Source organism: Lichenostomus cassidix, chromosome 8 (genome assembly GCF_008360975.1).
Source record: "Lichenostomus cassidix isolate B80296 chromosome 8, HeHo_3.0, whole genome shotgun sequence".
In the NCBI taxonomy this organism is placed as follows: domain Eukaryota; kingdom Metazoa; phylum Chordata; class Aves; order Passeriformes; family Meliphagidae; genus Lichenostomus; species Lichenostomus cassidix.
In genome coordinates, this window is record NC_139489.1 from 5,211,569 (window position 1) to 5,235,517 (window position 23,949).

Sequence of the window (23,949 nt, forward strand, 5' to 3'; positions counted from 1 at the left end):
CAAACAATTTCTGGGGCAGTTGTGACAGTGTGTGCCACAACAGTGCTTTGCAATGGGCCTGGCACACAGCACCCTGTGCAGGACACAACCTTCTGCACTGCCCAGCACTAAGAAGCCCCTGTGGTGGTCAAGGACAGGTTTAGCTACCTTGAGTTCTTAAATTGCAAAGATACCCTTGCAGCCCTCAGCATGAGGCCATGTCCAGGGCCAAGCTGCACTATGCAGTATATTCCACATGAGACCTGCTCAGCTCTCACTTTGCAACTGCTGTCACTGTCCTCAATGGGCTAAATTTACATGTGGTATGATAAACTCAAATAACAGGCATGCCAATCAACCAGTAACATGGCAGAGAACAAAAGGTATAAGCAGACCTACTGAAGCATGAGCTCCAAGAACAGTGGTTCTACAGGCATCAGCTCACTTGTGATTGTCTGCATGGAACGAGGCACCAGGCATTCTGGAGGTTTAAATTTTAGTTGTGTCTTAAAAGGTAACACAATGTTCTTCACTCTCACCTTTAATTATCTGATTTAAGACTCTACAGAAATACTGGCATTCCTGAGGTGCTCAGTGCTAGTGCATTGTGCCTTTATACGAGAGAAAAAAAATGCATTAAAATTCTACTAAGTAACTTGCAGTCATTTTGCTTCAAAAAATGAATAATCAAAACACAAGGAATAAAAGGGGGGTTTGTCTCTAAAGCAGGAAGGGAAGTATTTTTCAAACCTAAGAATTCACAACAGTGCCTGGCCATGAGCTTATTGGCATCTGTGTCTTGATCCGAATGAACTCTGAAATGTCTGTTCTCCCAGAGGACATGTACTGTTTAAAAAAATATTTAAAAATCCATGACTGCTTTTAATCTACCTGAAATATGAGATACAGACACAGCGTATTTCTATTTGTTTTATACTATCCATGTTCCTTTTAGCCTGCTGCAGCATTATTAGGATATTTCTGTTCCTGTATCACAGCATTTAACTAACATTTCCCAGAAAACCCACCCAGGGCCATACAAAGCCATCTGCTTTCAAGTTAGCAATGAATTCCTCTTACAGATACAGGGTGCAGAAGAGCTCACACTGTCACTCCAACAAATTACGCTGCTGTTTATTTAAGTAATAAAGGCATTTGTTCCAAACAGTCGGGGCTTTTTCCAGCATTTGTTCTCCACATGTGGTTTGCTTCCTCAAGTGTTGATTTTTCGTAGTTAAGAGACTTTCCCCTGCCTTTTATCCACCAGGCTAATTGCATTCTTACCCTTTTCTGCCTAACGAGAGCTGACATGCAGTGCTCTCGGTGCTCTGCAGAGCAGGAAGAGATGGATTTCCTGTTCCAAGGAGGTAAGAGTTGAATCTGACCTCAGATGAATTGGACATATGGGAAATGGACAAAACCAGCCTTGTGACTATCTGCAGTTTTTTCTATCCTGAGAGGGAAGATGTAGTCAAGACCCTTTATCCCATCCTCCTGCATCCTGAAATGATCTATTGCCCAAAAAACCAGCTCTTTAACCCAACTGCCCCAAACTGTGCTCAGCTGTTCAGAGCCTCCTCACTCTGCTGCTTTCCAGAGGGATCCCACACTGCCCTGTACCAGGACTTGCTGTACACAGGCAAAGCCACCATGATGCCACCTGCCAGACTGTGTCACACATATGCATTTTCAAAATTAAGTGTATTGCTCTGCACTGAACCTACTTCTGGTTAGGCAAAGCAGCAGGGCTGAAAACACCACACTTGAGTAAAAGTTTAAAAATAAAATCTGTGCTTCAAAACCAAAGCATTCACTCAAATTCCTGCAAGCCAGATATGCTGAGTTAGGCATCACTCTGCTCACTCTGACAAATTATTTGCTTCTCTTACTTTTTCCTTTATAATGTAAATTCCAATCTGCAAGAATTGCAGGTGTTTTGCAAAAGAAAATAAAGGCAAGATTTACCTGCCAACACCTCTGGCTGTCAAATGATTAACACTTATTAAAGCTGGGAAAACCCCCAAACCAATAGCTACGAAGGGTAAGTATTCACCAGAGTCTATGAAAGAAGAACAACCCTCCCAAGTATTTTAATGTCTAAAGCTTAGATTGCCCCTCATGTGAGCTGGGAGTCTCAGAACACCAAACCCTTTGCCTAGAAGATTACAATTATTTTTTTTTTCCTTTACACAAGGCTTTTGAAACCAAAATTAAAGCACTGCTATGTCCAGTGGCTGACCACCTTTTGGTACCTCTAGCTTCCTTTCTAATTCTGACCCCAAGGAATCCAGTGAACAGAATTGCACTAACACATAAACTTCATTGAAAAGGCTGATCTAAAGCTACAAGGGATTTTAGCTGGAGAAGGTCTACAGAGCATTAGGAAGTGTGAAAGAAAATGTTTATAGCAAGATTTCTAAAATGGTACAAACTTAAGAAATGCTTTGAGTTGTATAAAAAATTAGTAACAGAACTTACTAATGTCAAAAAGTGCTTTGTCCCACAGAGCTTTGCCTATTTCCTTGTGTGAATAAGTAATTTCTATCCACTGGAAAGTTTATTGATTCAAAGTTACCAGATTCTAACACTGCTGACTGTACACAGAGGATTTGGGATTTCTGGAAAAGATGCCCCCCCACCTTACTCCCAGAAAAATCAGACGAAGTATTATATATAAAAATCACTCAGCAAGTTATAACACAAAGAAGGCAAAGAAGGTGTGGAAAGTGAAGAAGGAATACAAGACAGGTGTCTAAATAAGACATTAGCAGGTAGATGGGGTAAATATACAACTTTGTCCTTTACTCAATCTCCTTAAATCCTGCAAGAGAAGTACAAGCCTGACCAGTTCTGTCAGCTGCAGGCTGTGCTAACCTCTGCACTACTCCCTCTACCTACGGCTGCTGGGAACTGAAGGCTTAGTCTGTGATTTTTATGTTGTAATGACATTGTATCTGCAGGTGCTTCAACCTGTACAAACCCAGATTTCTCTGAGGGCCAGGGCCTCAGTCTTGGATATTATTTGTCTTGGTAGCAATCAAACTCTAAAGTTTATTTTTGCACTTTGTTTTTCCTTCATATTTCTGTGCAACTTTTCCCCCCTAAAAAATTTAATCTCACTGTGTAGTTGAGCACATCTTACTTGATCTATTATTGGGATGGACTACTACTATCTATGTTATCTTGTTTACACTTCAAAATTCATTTACTGCTTTAATTAAACAGTGGTCAAAAGTACGTTGTGTCTGTGCTCAAATTTCTTGAAAAAGGCATGTTTTTAGCTTGCATAACAGACATCTGCTCAGAGTTCTTCTGGTAGTATCAGTAATTCAAGAGGAGGAACAAATTGTTTCCTGTACAGAATTACTGCAATCCTGTAATTCTCCTTTATTTTAACCCACAAGCCAAATGGCAAGAACTTAGGAAAAAGCAGTGGATACAATAGCAAATGTTATTTTAAAGGGAGTGAAACACTGCTTTCATTTGAGAGATATGACTCCTATCTATTCCAATCCTTCAGATAAGTCAATAAACAATACACAGGAGGAAACCTGATTTGTATGACCAGACTGTACTTTAAAAAGTTTACAGTGGAGCAATGCCATATTTTTCCTAATTAACAGAAACTATCTCCTTGGAAAAGATGATGAACAGTGGGGTCACAAATATTGATTCATCCAGATATTAAAGACTAGGGCTGAACACTGAGTGCCTGGGCAGTAAGACAGCTGAAATTCAGTACAAATTAACTGATGCATACAGAACAATAATTAAAAATAATTTTAGTTTCACAGTGCAGAAATAAGCACTGAGTTAGTGTGAAAGAAAAGAGGCCCCAGTTTTAAAAGATCTAAGAAAACATCATCTCAAAACTAGGAGTAGTCAGAAAAGCAACTGAGGAAAGAAAAATATAGGCAGAAAATGCTCTTGAATCTTGAAAACTTTTTAAGAGGACAATGGGAATGCAGCATACAGGAAGGATACCTGGATGGCCACAAGGTGACAAGGGTCTCTCCATGTGACACTGTTAAATAGAATGACCTCTCTTTAAACTGTGAAGCCTGAAGGTGACAGGGCAAGACTATAAACACCAGGAGTGCTCTGAAGGTGTTCTGTTTCTTTCAGTAAAAAACAAAGTCCCCAAAAAGGCCCCAAGCAAGAAAAAAAAAAAAAACCCAAAAAACTAAGAGGTATAAAAGTGCAATGTATAGGATAGAAAGGAGTCAGTTTGATTGTACATGATGTGTAGGTACAAACACCTATGATCCATGCCAAAAAAGCTGTCCAAGGATTCCAAAAGGGTCTGGACAAACTCACGAAAGACAATCCAGACATACCACTTCTGGCTCAAATTTGAGAGCTTGGAAAAAAAAATTCCAACCACTGGCAGTTAGGAAAGTAGTCTGAGTAAACAGATGTTGAGGCCATCTTCATCTTCCTTCCCAGGTATCAACAGTCAGAAAATCCAGCAGGCCAGAAGGATTTTTGGTCTGATTCAGCAGAGCCATTCTTACTGCTCAGCAATCTGTCACCATTCACAGTAGGAAGCAGAATGATTGGCTTGAATTTGCTCATTTTTATTATTATTTTAGTTAAACCAGGGATGTGAAAGTTTCAGTGTCAGTTACTCAGTTATACCCCAAGTGTGTGAGGATGTGAGATATATTTTATGGACTGAGATGAAGTTTATGGACTATCTACTGGCAATGCCTTAGGAGGAAAAAGTGGATGTCTGCAGGTGCCCTTCATGACAACCTGAATAAAATGCTCAGTTCAGTACATTAACATGAAATCCATATTTCAAATTTGAGCAAGAGACACACAGAAGAACAGGAAAAGTATATTTAATTTTCTATTAAACTCCCAACCAGAATACATTTTCCCAAAACAGAACTTAATGCTTTTACATTACTGACATGAATTTCATCATGATCAACACCAGATTTTACCAGGAAAACAGGTAACATCTTTGTTATATTCCCTCTCTGCTCTCCTGGCAAATCTAATCTGTTTTCAAGGTGAAGTATTATCAAATCCTGTCAACCTCAAAGAAACATTCCAGTTCCTGCTTACTTCTGGATATTTTATTTTTTTTAATTCCAAAGTAGTAATAAGAAAAGTATTTTATAGCAAATTCCTAAAACCTGTTCTAAAAAAATGTTGTTAGAGATCCCCTTTACAAGATCATCTTAATGTAAGCAGCAGCAAATTTATTAGAATGGAAGTCTGAAAGCATTTGTATGACCTGCTATTACAGCCTTTAAAAAATGCAACTCATTTCACTGATATGCCAAACTATTTGTAACTTTCCTCTCTTCCTTCCCAACTACACTGAAAAACAGTAAGCAGCCTAATTCAGCCCTAATTTTTACAAAATTGTCCATATTGATTAGAACAAAAACTGTCACAAAACTGCACCATGTGTCATTTTTAAGTGTTAGTGTCTCAAGCTTAGCCATAGAGAAACTGATGGAAATTATTAAGAGAATTAAGGTCTCTAACCACAGAATTTAGGTGAGAGAGGTCCAATCAAACCCAGCCTGTGCCATATTATTGATAATGTCTAGTTTCATTCTACTTTTCTGTCAAGAATATCAAGTACTGACTATTTACTCTACTGAGCTCAAAGTTTAGCTTTGCCTGGCTGAAGCTGTAGATTCTGAAGTTTCATTGCCATGCCCATGTTCCCAGAAATCTTCAACTTGCCTTGAAAGAATGCCTGAAAAGAAAGAAAGATTCTGTGAAATGCAATACAACATATAGTCCCAAATGCACCCTTCCAGATAGTTATGGGCTATTATGGATGTGCATTTTGGTAATTTCAACAGTTCTGACAAACACCTCACATCCAGCAACAAATGCATTGTCTGACTGTAGAGTAGTAAACTGAAGAAGTTATATTCTTATTGTATTTGTTATACTTAAAGAGAATAAATTTGGTATTGCTTGTTTCTTGGATTTTCCAACCACAGATCTGTACATGGAGCAGGCAGAACCATGTTTTGGTGATGACAGTTCACAGTAGAAAAGCTGATTATTTCAATTTCAGACAATAAAGCCACAGTGACAGTAAGTGCCACAACTGATTTATTAGCTCAAATCCTGCTCAGCCTTAACTGGCTTTATTCCTGATCAATTCAATTTTACAAATCTCATTTGTGAAGCAGACATGCAGAAGATTTGAATCTTTTCCTCCAGACCTTATAAAAAGATGAACTGCATGCACCAAAATATCCAAACTGCAGATGTAAAGCTGGAGTTGCTTCTGAATTTTCTGTATGTATATTACAACATTTCCATAATGTGTTTTATCTTCTCCTAGACATATTTCAGTTTGCAAAATTTACCCCATGATTACCAGACCAAAATCTTGAAACAGTTACACAGAGCATTTCAAATTTGGAAGCACAGCACTGCAACTTGAAATTAGTTTAAACATCTGGTTTATTTGTACACTATGACTGCTTTTGGCACACAGAGGAATAAAAAAAATGAAACCAACCAATCAACCAGAAAAACCCCAACCCTGCCCCCCCACCCCCAATAAATCATCACAGGCATTCAGGGGATGCTCACCTCAATTTCTACTTTTCAGCATCAAGGTGACTCCTTACACTAATGTCAGCTATGTAAAGCCCTCCAAACAAAGGCCCACATTCCTTCTTTCTTATGGCATGTTGCAAAAATTAGCTTGTCCCTCTTCTCTGCAAACCAAGCACTGTTATATCCCCTTCTGGGATATAACACAGGATACATCCCTACAGGATGCCTGAGATATGTCCCTGTTCAGACTACTAGATCCTGTCCTTCTTGATCAATTTTATTTCGGTTGATGTATCCAGAGAACACCAAGAATTGTCATTTTTCAGATCAGCCACAGCAGTTTTGGTTTAAAACACTCAAATGATTTCAACTGAAACACATTCAAAACAAACCAATCAGTCCCCTGATCATTAAATCTTTGCTGTACTTACTGTCTGAGGGTTCATTTTGCCAGTCATGAGTGCTAACAGATCGGTGTCAGCCATTGTGATTGTACAATCTGCCTTCTTGTCTGCAAAACAGGAGTTGACCATGAGGTTGAAATTAAGAAATTAAACAGTTATAGGAGCTACAACTCTGTGGAGAATCCCTTCATACCACAGGTCAGAAAAAGGTACCTGAAGCACATACAAGTAAGAGCCATTATAAAAATATCAGCAAGGGGCCACCCAAAGCCAACAGGCAGCTGGGCCATCTCGTAGCACAGACCAACCCAACACTGAAGAAAGATGGACATTCCTGAAAAGCTAAGCAAATTCATTCCTTGAAAATAAACAATAATCTGCTTGTGATCAGACAGAATGTTAATTGCAAGCACTTTCAGTTTTATCAAGCTTGTGTTTGCTAGTATGGAGATCAACTTGGAATAGATGAGTTTTCCCCTGTGACACTCTCTGAAGATATTCATTACTGACATTTCAGGCATTTCCTGCCCTCTTCTTCCATGGGAACAACATGTGCATTCTAAAAGCACTCATTTGAATTAATTCAAATACAGAAGTTTCTAGGATCTTCTTACTAGACATAAGCGGGAAAAATATTTTAATAAGCTCTGATATAAATACTGATGTGTATACCCAAGGGCTAAAACCTGCAAACATGTTTTCCTACACTCATCTTATTATTAAATTGAAATCTTTGATAAATTGTAAAGAAGTAACTTGACAAGGCAGACCAGCTTACTGCTTACCAGTGTCTTCAACAAAGTAACTGAAAAAACAGCTACAAATTACATTTCTGGCCCAAATTTTGAGAAATGAGAACAACAAAATCCCTGAGGTTTGATTTTAACTTTTTTTTTTCCCCATTGTGATTCCTGTGAAGTCATATGACAGATCTGCCTGTGGCCTCTAAGAAAATAAAATTATGTCTAGACAGATTCAGAATAGAAGACATTTCGTTCTTGGTCTGAAACACCATGGATTAGAAGTGTCAATAATAAGAAAAGTTTAAAATTAAGGCAGCTCTACATAATTTCTGCTCAAGGTCGTTACAGCTTAAACAGAATATAGGTCTAAATTCATTAGTTTTATGTTTTCTGCAAGAACATGATAAAAGAGCACTGACCTGAATTAACTGCCACAGAGCCTTTACCATTTTTCACATCTACTACCCAAGTTGCTTCTTTCCCTCCAGGACCATCTTTTATTTTGAAGGCAAAGATTCCACCAATTTTCTTGACAAATTGCTCTCCTTCCTGTAATGAATATGGAATAAGAAAGTTAGTCATTTACTTCAACATAATTTTCAGATAGTTTGAATTTAACAGAAGAAATTAAAAACCATTTCTACTAATACAAAATATCTATTCCCCCCCCCATTAGGCATAATTTAAACAACTATCCAAAATATTTAAACAAACAAACTCAAAGTAGGACTGACTATTTATATTGAAATCTATTAAACTGAGCAAAGTTACCACTGTCCTAATAGCCTTGTCCTGACACAGGTTTGACAAAGTGAGATTTCTTCTTCTAATCACATTACAAAGCAAGCACCTAACACCAAACACAAAGTTTCTTTGGTTAGTTAGCAAGCTCCTCACATACAACCTGAACTTGCCTCCACCAAAATAGCCTTAATGCAGGTAAGAACTATCTGGGAAAAAAGTAATTTAAAAGCACAGTACAGTGTAGAAAGATTTCTGGCAAAATCCAAATCTGTAACATTTATTTCAATGAGCAGTGCTGAAGAAGTGACGGATGCTAATACATTCCCATCAGGTTTCACACATAATCTGTAATCAATTAAAATCCTCTTGTAGGTAAAATAAGTAGTCAGATACCTCTTGGAGCTTCTTTTCAATCTCTTTGAAGACCAGGTGAGACTTAAATCCATCAACAGCTGCACTGAGAGGCACAGCTGCAATACGGCCAGTGCTGAAACAAAAAACCCATTGATTAAAACACCTCAAAGCACAGTTTCAGCATCTTCAAATAATCATGAATAGGCCTAACACCAGCAAGAAACATTTTAGCAGCACAGAGCAACTCTGGTATCAAAGTGAAGCTTGCTCTCTGATAGGCTTGGCAGCTTTAATTATATTTGCTCCAGGTATCTGGGTGTTCTGTGTGTGTGAACTGAAGATTAATTTTATAATGAAAGTAAATCATTAATCTTATTCCTGATACTCTGGAGCAGTCACTCTGCATGGCCTGATAGCAGCATGGAACCCAATTCTTTATTTCTGCAGGGGCACACAGAGCCAAAGTGCAGAGAAACGTCCAAAGAAATGGCAATTCAAGCAGCAGGAGGAAAAAGTTTACAGCTATTACATCTCTTGGCAGCAGAGTCCAAAAGTGTGGACAGGTTTGATATTGCTGAAGTGACAGAATTGCTCAAGAAATGTTGCTGGAGCTTACTGGGTTGGTACTGACACTGCCCTACAGATGTGTGACAGGATAGCAAGAGTGGGCACTGTCTTGCCTGAAGGAGACACGTTTATTTTGCTAATAAACCAAGGCTGTACTGACTGGATGCAAAACTGTACGGTTCAAAAAAACCCACCAAAGAGCAGAACTGTTTCAAAAACTAATGCAGAATGGATCAAGCCTTGCTGCCTTGACCTACATTCTTATCAGCTACTACTGAGGCCACAGGCTTGATCTGGAATCAGTGATTAACTGTACATCCATTGCTGTAGGAAACTGGTGTGAAGGATCTTCACAAACATGAAGTTTCACCACCTTTCCCTTAATTACACAATGCACATCATAATTCACTTACGTAAGGGCTAGCTGAGCACATCAGCCACCCTGCTCCATTCCAAAGGCTGATACACATTGGTGCAACTCAGTGTGTAAGGGATCTCCCACACACAGCCTTTGGGAAAACTTAAAGGGTTTTAAGTGTAAGATGAAATGAGTATTGCTAAGATTTCTCCAGGTGGAATTGAACTTAAAGTATTTTTAAAATTCTGAACACCAGTGAAGGTGAAATGAACCACAGTAAATTAGATTTAGTTTCTTCAGGAGAAATATTATCTGTACATGAAAAGCTCTCCCTGACAGGAAGGACTACTTCTAGCAGCACCTCAAGGCTGGTGATGTAAAAATAGCAAATTTATCTGTTCCATAAAGTGACAGGACTTTTAAAGACAAAGCTCAAAGCAATGGGAAAAAAGTGTACTCCCTGTAACAGTCTTTCCCCCTCAGATTTAAAACTGTACCAACACCCACTGACTGGTTTTGTGAGCATGTTTGAAGAGAATCCATGAGAAGACATCTTTTTCCTCTGTATTTTTTCCTCACATGGTAAAACTTCTTATAGATTACAAAAGGGACAGAATTGTCACTCCTGACACTACAAAAAGTCACTGCTGCAGCCCTTCAAAGTTCAGTGGCTTCTCTCATCACCTCTTCCACAGATCATATTGTCACGTCCCAGGAATTGCACAGGTTTAGCTGAAACAGATGTTACAAATATGAGCTGGGAGGGAGGGGTTTGTTTCTTTCTAAAAGGCCAGCATGTGATAAATTTTGCTGCTCACAGGCTTTCAGAAAACACAAAGTACTGGTATAGAGCTTTAAAAGCCATAATGCCCACAATGAGCAGCTCAATCTTTCTAAGGAACGCTGAAAGTGACAACGTAAACGGAACTGTATTTTAAAAGTCTCCCCTGAAATACTAGTATAATACAAATTTTAAGTGTTTTCTCTCAATTCCTGCCCATTCCACCACAGAACTATAGCTCACAGCAGCATTCTCCTTGCCCTCTGAAAAAGGCTACAATTGCAAGTGCAAATTCGGTAGCCAGGACTGGGCAAGTAACATACCTGAATTCCAAGGAGTATTTACAGTACCACATGAAACACAGGCAAAAGCAATCCTTCACAGAGCTAAACCAGTAATAATTCTAGCAGTGAAAGCAGTAGTTTCTCTGTTCCCATGGATGTCTCGCTGGTTTTGGCAGATCCCTAGCTTCAATTAATTAATTTTAGTGCGGTCAGTTTTGCTCTTGGAGGTGTTTTCATTTGTTTGGTGGGATTTTTTTCTCTGAACATTACTTCTCCTTACAGATAATCACATAAACCATTTTTAGAATGGCTTGTTTAGTTTTTCAGTAACTCACAGCGCACAGTGTGACACGACAGTAAGCTATAACCTCAGTACAGACCTGCAGTGTGTAAGTTATAACCTCAGTACAGACCTGCAGTGCTGTAGGTACAGAAGAATCACAAGTGCTGAGTGTTTTAGTTTGCAGTGCCATCTCTTCCTTGCGCAGAGGCAGCCAACAACTCTAAGCCAACTAAGTTTGGAGGGCACAGGAAGCAGGACAGCCCCGCTCAGCCAGCAGCGCTCTCTCTGTGCGCTTTGCGCAGCCCCAGCCGAGCGCTCCGGAAGGCCTGGCGCTGCAGCCCGCCGCTCCCCCCCGCGCCGGCAGAGCCCCCGGTGCGTGCCAGCCGCGGCTCACCTGCTCTCCCGGGGGAAGCCCATCCTGAAGAGCGTCACGACCACGGCGCCGCCGAGCCCCAGGTTGTGCTGCAGCGCTACCTTCGCCCCCGGCACCTGCCGCCGCCCCGCCTGCCCGCGCAGCTGCCAGCACAGCTCCGCGCACTGCGCCAGCCCTGAAACATCGAGCGCAGAGCGCCGTCAGCCAGCCAGGGGAGGGGGATGAGGGAGCTCGCTGCTGGCGGCTCGGATAGCGAAATGTATTTATTTGGAGGCGCAGGGGGCACAGAACCCCTTGCCATCAACCCTGACACTCTCTGGTTATGTTTACCCTCGTTCTGCAGTCAGGGCCCAGTTCCACCGCGCGCACAGAAATGACAAAGTTAATGAGGTTGGGAAAGAGCTCCAAGATCGTCGAGTCCAGCCTGTGACCGAGCACCAAGCTTGTCACCTAGACCATGGCACTGAGTGCCACGTCCAGTCTTTCCTTCAACACTCCACCACCTCCCTGGGCAGTCCATTCCGATGTTTAATCACCCTTTCTGTGAAGAAATTCCTCTTGATGTCCAGCCTAAACTCGCCCTAGCACAGCGTGAGGCTATGTCCTCTCGTCCTGTCTCTATTTATCTGGTTTCCAACCTTTTTTCAGGGAGTTGGAGAGAGGGAGAAGGTGTCCCCTGAGCCCCCCCAGCTGCCTCAGCCACTCCTCACAGGATTTGTGCTTCAGACCCTTCCCCAGCTCTGTTGCCCTTCTCCAGACATTTCTTACACATCCCTTTTCCCCTCCATCCCCTCCTCTCCCTTCCCTTGGAAAACTGCACAAGTCTTTGGACAAGGCAGACAAGGAACCTGCATTCCACACACTGAATTTTACATGTTACCAACTGAAATATTATGAAGAGGAGGAGTTAGGAGTTTTAAAATTCCAGTCATAGATGAGAACGAACAGGTTTCATTCACATTCCCTCAGACTCAAGGAGAGAGTCTGTACTGTGGTGCAGCCTGCCCTGGAATGGTTTGGATATTTAATAGGATTCATATGACCCTTGTTTACCATGTAACTGGCCTCAACACTGTTTTCAAGAGAAATGAAGCTTGCAGGTTGGAGACTTGTAATTTTCTGCATTTTACTTACTCTTCCTCCACCCTATGGTAATGGAGAAGCAAGAATGCCAGAAACTGCCTCTACTTTTATCACTGTGTAACTGACAAAAAGTAACACAAACCTGGCCGTGCAATGCTCTCATCCTGTTACAGATACCCACATTCTCATTTATCTGGAGCCTTTTTTTTCCAGTTTCCTAACACTTTCCCTTGCCCCCCACACTAACTGCATATTATATCTCAGTGTTACAGCTGCTTAGATTAAGATTTGGTGTTTTACAAGGTTCATCTTCTCCACTTTTCTGACAACTTCTCATTTCCAAATAAGGAAGGTGAATTATCTTCACAAATCCAAGCACATTTTATCCGAGAGCCAACTCATTTGAAAAAAAGCACAATGCAGAAAAGAAAAGGAAAAGGAAAAGGGAAAAAGGAAAATCAACAAGAAAAAAAAGCCCCACCACAAAATGCAAACAACAACAATAACAACAGCAACAACAAAAACAAAAGAAAAAAAAGAAAAACCTCTGTTGCTGGGAAATGGTGACCAAGTGAGTTTCTGTTGTAAATATCACATAAATGTTTTGCCATCCGAGACTTAACAAAATTGATTTCTAGTACAGCTAACAATGGTACAGGCTATTCAGAGGCAGTAAAAATCCCCAAAACCATAATTTCAAAGGATGATATCACATTAGAATAGTTATTCCAACTACATTCATCAGAAGTTGTACTATTGAGCAATTATTTAGCAAAGGTTAAGCCCTATCACTTGGATTATTTGGAAAGGAGAAGACTGGGAAAAAGCTTTGAGGTCCTCATGTTTCAGGCATGAGTGGGAAGGACCTGCCTGCTCAAGAGCTGTTTCTCTCATCTAATGGGTGTGACTCAATGGAATGGTTTTGCATACCTGTGGCACCAAGAGGATGTCCCTTGGAAATCAAGCCGCCGCTGGGATTAATAACCCATTTTCCTCCATAGGTATTGTCTCCTCTGTCAATCAGGTCACATGCTCTTCCTATAAAACAGTATTTAGGTCAGAAATATGTTGTTTTTTTATTTGTAGGTGATTTTTCAATTCTGCTGTAACTTACCAGAGATGTTGTGGTCAGTCAAAACCTAGGAAATGCTACAGCTCAGATTTCACAAAGAGCAGACTGAAATTAGCCAAACTACATTAATGAACTGGATTCTACTGGAGAAAGCATAACATGGAAGAGAAGTGTTTGGTACAGAAGTTGATTTAAATTTCCTGTTTAATTGTTTTGTTGGTATATAGTATTATTATATAGTGAGGATAATGAAGCTATTTACTATTTTGTTCACAAAACTGAACTGTTTTCTGTTAGTTGTAATCTGTGACCCCCAGGACTTAGAGGGTGAAAAGCACCCTCTAAGTCCTGGGGGTCACAAATTACAAAGTTCTAAAACACAAAGCTCTAAAACACAAAGCCCTTGCCACAAAGGCAACTAATGGTACCTTGGGCTGTATTAAGACATTAAGATAGTAAACAAAACCACTCAGAAAACTCATGCTTAGAATTACTTAGCTTTCCAGACTACAGATAGTTCTCCCTTTTAACCAGGCTCTTATTTATTCTTGTACCAGCTTCTTCAGCCTACATTATTAACATCTAAAATCTTAAAAAGAAGGTCTGTATTTATAATTTACTTCTGCCATTAAATGAGAATGCCAGGTTAGATTTGCACATCTAAACCCACAGTCATTTATGCCATCTCATTAATCTTCCTGCCTAATTAGTCTATCATTCTGAGATAACCTTCATATTCAATAAGGGCCAGACTGACTAAGGGTTGTAAGAACTGTACATTAAATTGCCATGTACAAGACTAATTAGTCAAATAGGCAAGTACCATCAGGATTATTCTGCATCAGTTATAGGAACAAAACAAAAGAGCTTAATGTACTTGTTTAAGTATGTCAAACATTTACCAGTTTTGCTGCAGATACCATGAAAACACAGCAAAAAAAGGCAGTAGAAAGCACACATTCAAAGGCAAATATTTCAAGACCCACAAACACATAAGTCTTTCTGACATTCCATGAATGTCTGTTTCAGTCAGACTTAGAATACCACCTAGTGCCAGAATATGGTATTTTATCACAATTAGTTAAAAACAAGTTAGAAAAAGATTATATGACATGATAATCTATGCAGAGCAAGAATATGTTTAGAATTTAAATATATAATTAACTGAAGTAGCAGTTCAATGCATTATTTATTTGAAATCAAAAAACTTTTCACTAGAAAATTTTAAGGATTTTACTTACATACACAGAGCTAAATTCCACTGCCACTGAACCTGTTGTAAATCTACCAAATTCAATGACATTAAACTAATCCGGACAAATTGAGCATTGTTACACAGTTGACTTTAGATGTACGTTGACAATTTGCCAACAACTCTGAGGCAAAGATGTTTCAAAGATCAGTGACTTGCTAAGACCCTCCACAGGCAATTCTTGTCCCATTTTTATCTTCTTAAAAGGAAATCCATAGATGGCAAGAAATCTTGGGGTAGGTAAAAAAATAGCCCTGAAAATGGGGTCTAATCCTGACATCACAGGACTCCTTATTTGAGTATCTTAGTGCTTTCCATTTCAATAAAACAATGATCTCCATTGCTGCTATTACCTTCTGGACAGAGTCCCAGAGCTTCATAAGTGATGAACTCGTTAACTGAGAAGCAGTCATGAAGTTCAATCACATCAACATCTGCAGGTTTTAGGCCTGCTTTTTCAAAACATTGCTGTGCAGCTCTTTTAGTCATATCATAGCCAACCTGAAAAAAGGAATAAATTCTATGTTAAAATATCATGACAGAAATATAGCTCACAGTTTTATCACTTCATTTTCAACGTGCTTCTATAGATCCTGTCAGTGAAAGTAACCTGTACGAGGTGGCATTCTCATTTATTTTAATGCATCACATATCAGAGTATGATATTCATATAATACAAATTGTCTAGAAAGAAATAATACATTCTAAGGTTTATTGTTGGCATGCAAAACCTTTCTGGGGAATACCACCTATTTCCTCAACCTTGCTCACAAGCCAAATTGTTCCTTTGCATGACTCAGACAACAGCCTTGAAACAGATCTGCAAATTGTCTTGTTACCTTTTTCTGTGATCCACTTGATTAAGTTTCTGTTTATAATTTCTATTATAAACAGAAAAATGAAAGAAATTTTCTTTTGCCCTTCAAGTTGTTTAAAAAATAGCCTACAAAATTTGTTAAAAACTAGGTTTCTGACAGCCTGTTTTTAATTTACTTACTGTCATTCCACAACTGTACTCTTTGTTTATTCCATATCTGTCCAAATTAAATCTATTTTACATTCACCACAAAGCACAATATGTTTGCCTAATAACATGAAAGTATCACAGCATCATTAGCACTTGCAGGTACTAAAACCAACCAACCAAAACAAAACTCCAAAACTAAAACAAAACCAAAAAACCCCCACAAAACACCAACCCAAAACCATAGAAAAAACCTCAGAAAAAACACCCCAATGAGTACCAGGGAATACAGAATTGTAAACCTACCATCTTCATGCAACTGTTTTCTTCAAATGTGCTCGGATAATCAGTAGCCATCACCTGGGCTAGAATTTCCACAGCTTTTGGCTGCAGCTTATGCCTTCTCACAAAGTCCTCGTTAGCCAAAATTGCAGCTGCAGCACCATTTGATGTTGGACTGATTAAAAGAAAAATGTTGATGTCATTATTCTCAATTAGTAATGTCAGTCTTTATGAGATTTTTGATCTTCCATAGATTTATCTTTTAACACTAACCAAAAAAACAACAAACAAAATCCTACTTTCTTTGGCTGATACCACTGAAACTATGAATTCCATCAGTGTTTACTGGACACTTTCAGTAATATTTATACCAGATATTTGAAAATCATTGCATCAAAATAGAAATGTATCATTAAGGTCTTTCCATTTAGGAAAAATCAAAGCTTCTACTTGGTTATAAATGTATATAAATATATATAGACCTTGAAAGAGTGCATAGGAAAGGTTGAAGAGAAGAATTAACACTTAACAGCAACAGATGCCCATTAGCAAAAGATACAGCATTACATGAGAACTCCAAATTCAGCTCACTGTATTACACGTTGAACAAGTATCTAGTGTTTGGTCATGACAGAGTTTCCACATTTGTTTTATTTATAAAACAATTTATATCACAGTTTTACTTAAAGCAATCTGTGAATTTTAATTTACACACAAATAGACTTTATTTAAATGGATGTCCTACCATATTTATATTAACATCAAGATCTATTTCACAATGCAAAGTCCTCTCCTTACCAACACTGTAAGACAGTCAAGAAATCAAAAATTTTGCGAGACTGGAGAACTTCATCTAATGTGTACTCCTTCTGGAACTGGGAATACCTAATGAAAACACACAGATTCCATCTTAGTTTGAACAGCAGACATACTAATATCACACTATTAGGCAGCTACAGAGCTGTTTTTACAAAGTATAAGGCACCAGATAGGGAATTAATTTTTAAATATTTATAGAATAATTGATTTATTTTTTCATTCCACAATAAAGAACATATTCTGAAAATACTCTAAACATATTCTACAAATAATACTTGGTTGTGCAATAATTTTTTTAACAATTAGGGATGTTCACTACAGAGGCAGAGTGTATGACTCACGGGTTGTTGGTTGAATGGCTGTGATTCTTCCATGCAATTTTCGCAAAGTATTCTGGATTTGTCCCTGAAATATGGAAAGAAAGCTATGTTGAAATACTTTGTTTACTCAAACAGTGCTAACATAACAGTTTAAATATTGTGTCACAAGAATCTGACCTTTATCAGCATCTTTACATGAGACACAGTTATGAAAGCTTTCCTTAGAACTCAACTGATGTCCCAGAATGAGATAAAGACTACCAAACATGGCTGAGTTTTAGCTGACAGAACAACCCACTTGCATACTTAACACATAAAAATACAGAAAATGTGCATTTTATTTGACGTATTATTGTATTACTGAAACTTAAATGCTCATTTTCCTATAAGTGCAAAACAGCTGCAGTGAAATATTAGAGTCTCAGTCTAAAATTTTTCCATATAATAGTGTAAAAGTAAGTGCAAATAAAGATGCCCAACAGGCCAGGCTGTTACCTCAGAGCCAATTCCCTTGTCTGGTGAGGGGGCAACAAACAGCAGTGGCAGCAACCAAGTACTAGATATACATCAAATCAAATCCCCAACAGCTTTTGCCAAACACTTCAGCCCCAAGCCCATCTACCTATCCAAAGGCATAGGGATAAAATGCAGGAAGTTATGCAACCTTAATGCTACCATTCTTAAAAAAAAAAATCCTATTATTTTTAATCACTTAATTAACAGAAGACAATGAAAAAATTTATTTTAACAAACCATATTTCTCTATATGTTCTTTGCCAGCGTTTGCAAACATCTGAGGTGCCACTGGAGCACTTGCTAGGCCATACTTATTTATCATAATTTCCAAATGTTTGTCCATTGGATTAGTTCTGTCTGAAAACTGAAAACAGAAATACAAAGCAAGTCATAATTTCCTTTTCTTTCCAACACCACCACAGATTTCAAACAAATGAGAGGTTTTTTTTAATAATTTAACAATTCTCTGGGCAGTGTGTTGCACTTCAGTGACATGTTTAGAAGTATTCATAATTTTCCAGCCATAAAACAAAGAGTAAATAAGCAGAAAATGCTTAACATTATAATGACTGCACTGATTCATGGCAAGGATTGATGCTATATGATTTCTATCATAGTCACATCTTCAGCAGAGGACTTTGGATATTTTTCATCTCACTAAAAATCCTACAGTCAATATAGTTTCAAGTTGTAAAATTAATTCTGTATTAGTACTTTCAATGAAGCTTAGATGAAATATCATAAAGCATATTAAAAGATAACTCTTGCTCATTTTTATCACTTGCTAAATTTAAAATTTTTCACCCAAACCTGTTGCACATATTATCAAATTTGGCAGTTCTGTATTTAAATGACATATGGGCCTTAATATTGCTTGCCTTAAGGCAAAATACAAACAAACCCCCACACACTTCTCCAGTAAAAACAAATGAGTGAAGAAGCCCTTAGGTTTTGAGAAAGTGTGTTAACAGGTCAGTTGAGTAAGCATCAGGCCAGAAGATCCAGATTCCTTCTTTGGTTTGCTGTGTTGTTTGAGAAAGACACTTCAATTACTCAAAGCTTCAATATTTTATCTGGTATTTTCATTTTTCCCTATTAACCCAGCCTTTAACATAATCTTGGCAAAATACTAAAAACATGACACACAATTTTTACATGGAAGGTTTTAGAATTTTTTTTTTGTAGTATGTCATGGCTGCCATCGGAATCACAAGACTCATTAAGAGATTCTGTGGATTAAAATAATGGTTTCTTCTCTCATCATCTACAGCAACACAGTACAGCAACTGGTATTACTGAGAATACCTCTCAGAGAATGAGATGTATCTCATCTACAAACACAAAACACATCAGGCCTTCCAGACACTTACACCTGAAGCAAGAGATCCTTTTGCCATCCTCTCAAAGCCAAGTGCCAGGACACAGTCTGCCAAACCTTAAAATAAAATTTGTCACTATTTAAAGCACAATGTGATTCTAAATGACATTATGTACTAACAACTATTCCATTACAAAATATGTACACAAACACCCATCAGCTGCTCTTCCTTCTTCCTTTATTTTTGAAAGAGAATCAAATTAACATGGACAAGATATTGATATAAACATTTTGATACTTAAGATTGAGAGGTCACTACAGGATTGGGGTTTATTTTTAACTGCCTGACAGCAACAATCATAGACAACCAAGCACTTACGTCTCAGCTACAAATACTAGAAAATCATACACAGTGTTACTATAGTTCTCATTACAGAAACATCAGCATTTAAGTGCAAGAAGGTATCAAAGTCCACAAAGGAACTGCAAAAACTACTCATCTGCCAGTTCAAAGCACAGCCTGTCAACCTGCTCTCACCCCTCCCTTCCAAAAATGTGTTAAACACTTGTATTAACTTCAAGTTGAAGAGAAAAAACCTGAACTTTTTAGCAGATTCTTCTCTCCCTTTCATCCTGCAGAATCTAGTGCCTGCAGTACTATAATGCAACTTGTTCTGCACTCCTCGAAACAATTATTGCAGAAACACTTAACTGGCAGTACTGACTAGCTTCATACAGCTTGTGACACAGCAAAAGACCTACACATCCACATCCACATCCACCACCCTACTGCATCCCAGACTATCTCTTAGAAGCACAGAGCAAAACAACTCACCTCCTTCTACAAGCTGTCTGGCCATGAACATAGCAGTGGATCCAGTAGCACAGTTGTTGTTAACATTAATGATGGGAATGCCAGTTAGACCCAGACCATGGTAGATTGCCCTCTGCCCACAGGTTGAGTCACCTACAGATTGAAACACAACATTAAACTAAGGTACAAACTCACAAAAAGAAATCCTTTCACAAAAAGAACCACAGCACACCGATGTATGTGCAGTGCTACCAGTTGAACTGTACACTTGAACTTCTGAACTGTCACCTTGAGTAGGGCTCTCAGGCTTCCACAGTAAAGAACCTTAGAAACAGGATGAAACTCCCCAGATTTTAAAACCAGAAATTTGTCGTTTCTGTGATAACAGGCTGTGATTCAAAGGGACATAACTGGATTGGACAGAAGGGTCTTAGAGGTGTGGCTTGGGAGCTGCTCTAGGTACCACAGCAGAGTGACACTACTTCAGCTGCCACAATACAGTTGTTAATAGAGAACCAGAAGGAAAATAAATGGAAAACTTTCTTTGGAATGGAAAGAGATTTCCGGCATACTAGAAAGCCTATTGATGGCATTCCTCATACTTGAGCCACACAATCTGCAACAATCACAGAAGTCACATCCCAACCAAACAACATTACTCACCATAGACATAACCCACACACGCCTGCTTCACTTCTGAATAAGGAATCCCAGCATCAGCTAAAGCTGCCTGGCCTAAAAAAAACAGTTAAAAGTTGGGAAAAAAGTTTAAAATTCAAGGAAAAATCCAGGTCTCACAACCATAACAAGCAAACCTAGAGTATTATGCATGATTCCTGCATTTACAAATGAGAGTTGTAGAAATTCCTTATTAGGTGATGCAAATGGTTAATGTAGTCTTGTACCTCATAAGGACAATTTCATCCTCATAAAGAACATTTCACAGTGTTTTAAGTTCTGAACAAGCTTCTTTATCAGAAAATTTCATTCAATCAATTCTTTGTTCATGCACCAAGGTTGTTTATCCCAATGAGAGTATGTTTTGAATAATATAGGTAAGTATTAGATTATTTAAGTGCACAATCCAATTTTAAGCCATCCTGCTGACTTCAGCCCTGGAAGGACTGACCTGGACAGGTCAGTTATGGATTTTGTGAAAGTGGTCTGAGTTTTAAAACTGCTTTTCATATGTATCTATTTACTGAACAGTAGTTGTTCCTTCATATGCACAACAAAAATATTGACTGTAAGAGCTAAAATAAGCATCAGCAATCAAACAAAATGTTTTATTACTAAATTACCTGCTTCCTTAGCCATGTCAGGATAATCAGCACTCTTCTCATTAGGCTTTGAAAACTAGCAATAGAAAAGGAAGAAAAACAAGCCAAGAATAAATCACAGTGAGATTTAATTCATCTTTTGCTCAAATTGGTATATTTAAAAGCTTTACATTTAATATAGAAGTCAGTTTTAAATAATGGAAATAATGTAATTTGATTGACCCAAAAGTGCATGCACAAAATCTTTACAATTCTCAAGTGCTGCTGCCAGACCCTGCAATGGCTAAAAAGAGAAAATAGTGCAACTTCATGGGAGCTGAGGGCCATTTTTGGTCAGTGTTAAAGAAAATCCATTACTATGAAGATGAACAATAATCCAGTCCAAAGCCTGTGGGTAGGACAGAGAATAACTGTCGTCTTCACCAGTTCATTATAATTACAATATGAGAATATTCACTAAGGCTTTGATAAATGCTTCCCTTCCACTTGTTTTTGTTATACTCGCATTTGTACTAAGAAAATGCTTGTTCTTTGTACAGCATTTATCATACTTTACTCCTCACCACTTCAGTAGAGGTTGTATTTCTCTTTCCTTTGCAGTGTGACTCTCTAGAGACCACCATGCACAAGTACATGTGGTTTGCATTTTTACATCACTAACAAGGTGTTGCTGCTAAAAGAAGTTCTCATGCTAACTACTTATAGTCCCACAAATTATTTGATGTCCCCTGTGAATATATAAAAAATTAATTTGCTGCCTCCTTCTGCTTACCTCTCTGACTCCAGTCATTTGTACTTAGCTGTAGTTTCTGCAGTGACTGTTTTTGTTAATTTAGACAGAGAACCTTCATAGCAAATGTCATAAGAAAAAACAGTTGGTGAGTTGATCATTGTAGAAGTCTGTAAGAGTGACTGATACTGCTTGGGCTAATAGAGAGGCAAAGAGAGTACTGACAATTCCTCAAACCATGCTAAACTGGTGAGTGAGATTATCCACTTCTGAAAATGAGCAGCACTGCGGAACTGACAGTTACATGCACAGGAAACATAGAGTGTTGTTGTGAGAAGATAGAACAATTTTTAGCAGTCATTACATCATTAAGATTGATAAAATAGAAATAGTCCTAAAATATTTCATTGTAAAATACTTGAGATGCAATATGGTGTCTGACAGGTTTTACTTGTCTCTTCCATGAGCACATCACAGGTGAGCTCAAGGTGAGGCCCAGTAACTTCTGCAACTATATTCAGTGATCCAGCCCAATAAAAACAATTAACAGAAATGCCTTTAACCTTTCAATTCATCCCTTGTCACATCTCACGCTGGAGAAACACCCAGCAACAATAATAAAAAAGGTACTTTTTAAAAGGTGGTCGGGGGAGGAGCTTCTGACTACTCTGGCAAATATCAAAGTCGTCTTAAGATTCACCTACCAAGACAAAAATGCTTCCTTTAGCTTTTGCTCCCCTTTGAATATCATAGAATCGTTTCGATTGGAAAAAAACCTTTAAAACCAAGACCTACTGTTATCCTAGTAATGCCAAATCCACTCCTAAACCACATCCATCACAGCCCAGTGAACATCTACTTGTGTTTATAATCTCTCCAAGAATGGTGATTTTCACCACTGCCCTGGGCTGCCTGTTCCTGGCTTTGACAATCCTTTCGATGAAGGAATCCTAATCCTAATCCCAACACTCATCCTAACTGTAAACATTCCCTGTGGGAACTTGAGGCCAGTTGCTCTTGTCCTGTTATTTGTTTCTTGCGAGAAGAGCCTCACGCCCGCCTGGCTACACCAGGGGAGCAGCGGGGGAGCTGAGCGGGGCGAATTGTGCGCTCACAGCCCGAGGGCCATGGACAGAAACGCCCCGGGACAGACCCTGCAGGGCCCCTGCCCTCCCTGAGCCCCTCACCCCGGGACGGGCCTTGGGCCAGCGCCTGTGGGGACACGGGGACATTTGCCGGCGGCAGGGCTGTTTGTATCGACCCGCTCTGTGGAGCAGCACGTTCACCCTGGCCGGGCTCCGGCCTCCGCCGCACACCGAGCGAGGGTGAACTTTGCGCGGAGCCGCTGCCGCCCGGGCTGAACCACACGGCTCTGCCAGCGCTCTGGAGGTGCCACCGCGTCCCGTGAGGGGCTTCACCGCACCGGGGCGGGCGCGGGCGGCTCCCCAGCGCTCCCTGCCCTGCGCCAACCGGGGACAGCCGGGGCGCGCCGCCGAGGCCGGCCTGGCGCGGGCCGTGTCCCCTCGCACACACGGTGCCGGGGTGGCGGCGGTACCTTGGTCATGCCGACGCCCACCACGAACACGCGGCGCTGCATGCTGGCGATGGCTGTGTGACAAACGCGCTGCTCCCGCTGCCGCCGCCGCGTCCCCCCGGCCCTCAGCGGCACGGGGCGGGGCCAGCGCGGGGGGGGGCCACATCGCCCCGCCTCTTAAAGGCGCAGCGCTCCGCTGTCCGGAGCACAGCCGTGCGCGTTCCTACCAACATCCCTGCTTATCCCCCTGAAAACACCCAACCTGGGGGTTATCAGGCGTTTTTCCAAAGCGGAGGCGCAAGGAAGCTAGCTGCTTCTCTTCGGGTGCAGAGAAGGCTGTGAAGATGGTGAAGGGTCTGGAGGACAAGCGCTGTGAGAGCAGCTGAGGGAGCTGGGGGGCTCAGCCCGGAGAAAAGAAGGTTATGGGGGGATCTTCCTGCTCTCTCCAGCTCCCTGACAGGAGGGCGCAGCTGGAGGGGGCCAGGCTCTGCTCCTAGGGAACAAGAGACAGGATGAGAGAAATGGCCTCAAGTGGCACCACAGGAGGGTTAG

General features: G+C 39.9%; 1 protein-coding gene across 1 annotated transcript; it reads right to left on the reverse strand.

The window, feature by feature from the left end:
* Positions 1 to 4,807: 4,807 nt before the first annotated feature.
* On the reverse strand, positions 4,808 to 23,548 carry SCP2 (sterol carrier protein 2). Its single transcript, XM_085067581.1, has 16 exons — positions 23,419 to 23,548; positions 21,155 to 21,209; positions 20,517 to 20,588; positions 19,875 to 20,006; positions 19,092 to 19,156; positions 17,959 to 18,085; positions 17,227 to 17,290; positions 16,865 to 16,951; positions 16,091 to 16,241; positions 15,174 to 15,321; positions 13,427 to 13,534; positions 11,435 to 11,588; positions 8,807 to 8,900; positions 8,089 to 8,218; positions 6,954 to 7,033; positions 4,808 to 5,698 (listed from the first exon to the last, which is right to left on the reverse strand). Exons 1-16 carry the CDS (start codon positions 23,458 to 23,460, stop codon positions 5,603 to 5,605), a joined length of 1,605 nt encoding a protein of 534 aa, XP_084923707.1. The 5' UTR covers positions 23,461 to 23,548; the 3' UTR covers positions 4,808 to 5,602.
* Between the last annotated feature and the right edge of the window lie 401 nt (positions 23,549 to 23,949).

Bases quoted from the DNA above. Each gene is read 5' to 3' on its own strand.
- SCP2 (XM_085067581.1), bottom strand. From the start codon at position 23,460: ATGCAGCGCCGCGTGTTCGTGGTGGGCGTCGGCATGACCAAG. The intron at 16,952-17,226 runs GTGAGTCATACA...TGTTTTCATTAG, and splicing joins AGCCATTCAACCAACAACCC to GTATTCCCAGTTCCAGAAGG. The intron at 5,699-6,953 runs GTAAGTACAGCA...CTTTCTTTTCAG, and splicing joins GCAAAATGAACCCTCAGACA to GCATTCTTTCAAGGCAAGTT.